The sequence below is a fragment of the Mus caroli genome, chromosome 6 (genome assembly GCF_900094665.2).
Source record: "Mus caroli chromosome 6, CAROLI_EIJ_v1.1, whole genome shotgun sequence".
In the NCBI taxonomy this organism is placed as follows: domain Eukaryota; kingdom Metazoa; phylum Chordata; class Mammalia; order Rodentia; family Muridae; genus Mus; species Mus caroli.
Window position 1 is genome coordinate 92,773,702 of NC_034575.1, and position 3,008 is coordinate 92,776,709.

Below are 3,008 nucleotides of genomic sequence, written 5' to 3' on the forward strand. Positions count from 1 at the left end.
AGGATTATTTCTATTTAAATAGTCTACTTAGGCAAATAGTGTCCTCTTTGGGTATGTCTGACCTATCTTTGAAGGTCATAGTTCAACTGTCAGTTTGGTTTATGAAGACTGGTGGGTTATTCTTATATTCTTCACTTATGTGGTCTATAGAATAGAGGATAGGAGTCCACCCCACAGCTTCATCAGGGCATCCTGTGTCATGTGCTGCTCACTACTTCAGGGTGAAAGCAAGAGACTTAGCTAGGGAAGAGGGTGTGCTTGTCTCCCTTCAGAGAAGACAGTGTCACAACTCTGCTCCCAAGATCCACACAGCAAGGGGTCCCTTATGACTGGAGGTGGAGGCTTAAGAAACTACTTCTTCCTGGAAAGGAATTGCATACTTCCTTGATGCTATTGGAGGATGGCATACATCACAGGCCATGCAGGATTGTAGAGTGGGGAAACTGAACACAGCCTTAGCACTGGGAGAAAGAGGGAAAGGGATACAGGAGAAAAAGGACTCCAGCTATGAAACCCACTGCAGGAGGTGGTGCTCATCCCAAGAATAGACAGGGCTGGGAAGGTGGCTCAGTAGGTAAAGGTGCTTTTGTGCAGGCCTGACCACCTGNATTCAACCCCCAGATTTCACATGGTGATAGATGAGAACAGACTACCCAGAGTTCTCCTCTGAGCTCCACACATGCTCTGTGACAACTGAGAGGCACACACATACACATATGCACACATACACACACATATGCACACACACACACACACACACTTGGTCAAAAATAATTTCATTAATTAAAAAATAACCATGTTCACTCAGGGTTTCTACACTGTTGAACTGTGACTTCCATGTTTCTTTAGTCAGAGAAGGCTTTTAGTCTCAGGGTTACCTTTTTGTCCGTGTTTATGTTTTCAATGGAGCTCAGGCACTGATTTCTCAAGCACTTAAGCTAAAAGGAAAAAATGAAGCAAAAGCACATAAAAAGATACAAGCAAGTAAGCGATGGATGAGCCAACACAAAGTTGAGCATCTCAATCCCAGAGACTCCTGGGCTCCTACAGTGCTGAGCCAGGCTGCCCTCTCCAACCCTTTGGAGTCCTCACTAGGAAACCAATGTTTTTTTTTTTTTTTTTTCTAGTCATTGTTATTTTGATTCAGGGGACAGGGACAGGGGGTGGGGGTGATAAACTTACCCAAAATTGGAATGTTGCCAGCCCCTTCTAGAGGGCTATGATATAGATTTTTTTTTCAACTTTGGTCTATTTGAGCAGTTCTGTGGTTCCTTTTCTTGTCTATACCACTGGCTCCTTAATGCCTTAAAATAAGTTCCTACAAATAAAGTAACTTCTTCTAAGCCTGCTCGCTGCTGCTGGGCTCTACTTCTCTGCTTCCCAGTAAACCCGGCTTGTTGTTTTCACAAATGAACAAATAAGTAAATTCCTACAAACTGAACTATTATGAGTTTTTACCATATTAACTCTTAATAAACAATATTACTATCTAACCCTGCATGCAAACTATCAATTCTTGTTCAATATTATCTTTCTTTTTACTATGCGATAAACTGATACATTATAGACTAACCTGACCTACTCCCCAAAACCTTGAGTCTGTGGGAATTTTACTGCATCTTCTGTATATTACGAATGTGCCTTGTTAACGTTCTAGTACAATATTTATCTTTCATTCACTACCTTTTTTATTTAATTAAAATATAATTACATCACACACACCCTCATCCCTCTTACCCCTTCCAGGGTCCCAACCTTTATTCACTTTCAATTTCATGGCCTCCCCCTTTTTTTAACCACTGTTGTTACCTGTACCTTATATGTATAAATATATAAAGATGACTTGCTGGGCCTAATCAGTATTGCCTGCATGTGTATATTTCTAGANATGACCCCTTAGTATTGGATAACCAGTTAGGAACCCCAGGGAAGACTAATTATCACTCGTTCAGCCATTTGGTGATTGTGTATACCTCCTACCTAGAAATATGATATTTTCTCCATGTTNGCAATCAGGCACATCNATGGACAACTAAAAGTGACTNCACGACAATCAGGCATATTTACAGCCAGCTTTCGAGGGACCCAGTGATGAGACATGTCATCTCTAGCTGCCCAAGAGGAGAATAGTGTTGCTCCTGTCACGTGTCCCTTTGCGCACATGGTCCGGGTCTAATAACTCTGCCCCCACTCTCTTCTTTCTTCCCTCTCCCAGTGGCTGCCTCTATATTCCTGCCCAGATTTCAGAGTTGTAGCTTTCCTGTTATGGAATGTACAATTTCATAACAGACTTCCTGGTCCTCTGGCTCTTTTGTTATTTCCATCCCTCTCTTCTGAGATGTCCCTGAGCCATAGGGGCAGGCATTGTATTGTTGATGTGCCACTTGTGGCTGNGCACCTCACTTGTCAGTTGTTTTCTGTGTTTTTCCTAATTGTGGCTCTCTGTAATAGTGTGCTTCGGAGGCAAAAAGCATAAGCTATGATGAGGGGTGAGAGCTACATTTACTGTGGCTATAAGGACATAGGTATCTAGAATGCAGTGGGTTAGGAAAGTGTCAGTAGTAGGTTCTCCTTTCAGGTCTCTGACCTCTTCCNCCACAGGTAGCTGGTTACATATATAGTACAAGTCNATTTCCCTTCTATATAGCAGGTCTTAAATGCAATTAGATAGCCATTGGTTACCACCAAGATAAGAGTGCTGCTGTTTCACTGTTAAAGGTANGTCTTCATATCCTTTGCTTCAAATCTGAGAGGGTAACCACAGTCAAAGCCATAGCTGATATTATATTGGGAGTCTTCTGAGAGCATCACTTGACTAGGAAATATACTGTACTACTAATTAAACTATGTAGTTATATCTATATATCTAGATCTAGATCTAAATAGACAACTTTGGGTAAATATAAAATGATTATTCTCTTTTCCAGGCATCTTAGTTGTAATTTCTCCCTTTTCCTTTACCTTCTTCTGTATTTCTCTCCTTTGGCTCTCTCCAGTTAAAGCACCAC

General features: G+C 41.4%; 1 protein-coding gene across 1 annotated transcript in view; it reads right to left on the bottom strand.

Annotated features, from left to right (window-relative positions):
• Window positions 1-845: 845 nt before the first annotated feature.
• Window positions 846-3,008, bottom strand: part of Tafa4 (TAFA chemokine like family member 4) — a 194,163-nt gene continuing 192,000 nt past the window's right edge. Inside the window, exon 5 of the mRNA XM_021164134.2 lies at window positions 846-938. Within this exon, the coding sequence (XP_021019793.1) occupies window positions 846-938 (93 nt within the window). The remainder of the gene's footprint in view (window positions 939-3,008) is intronic.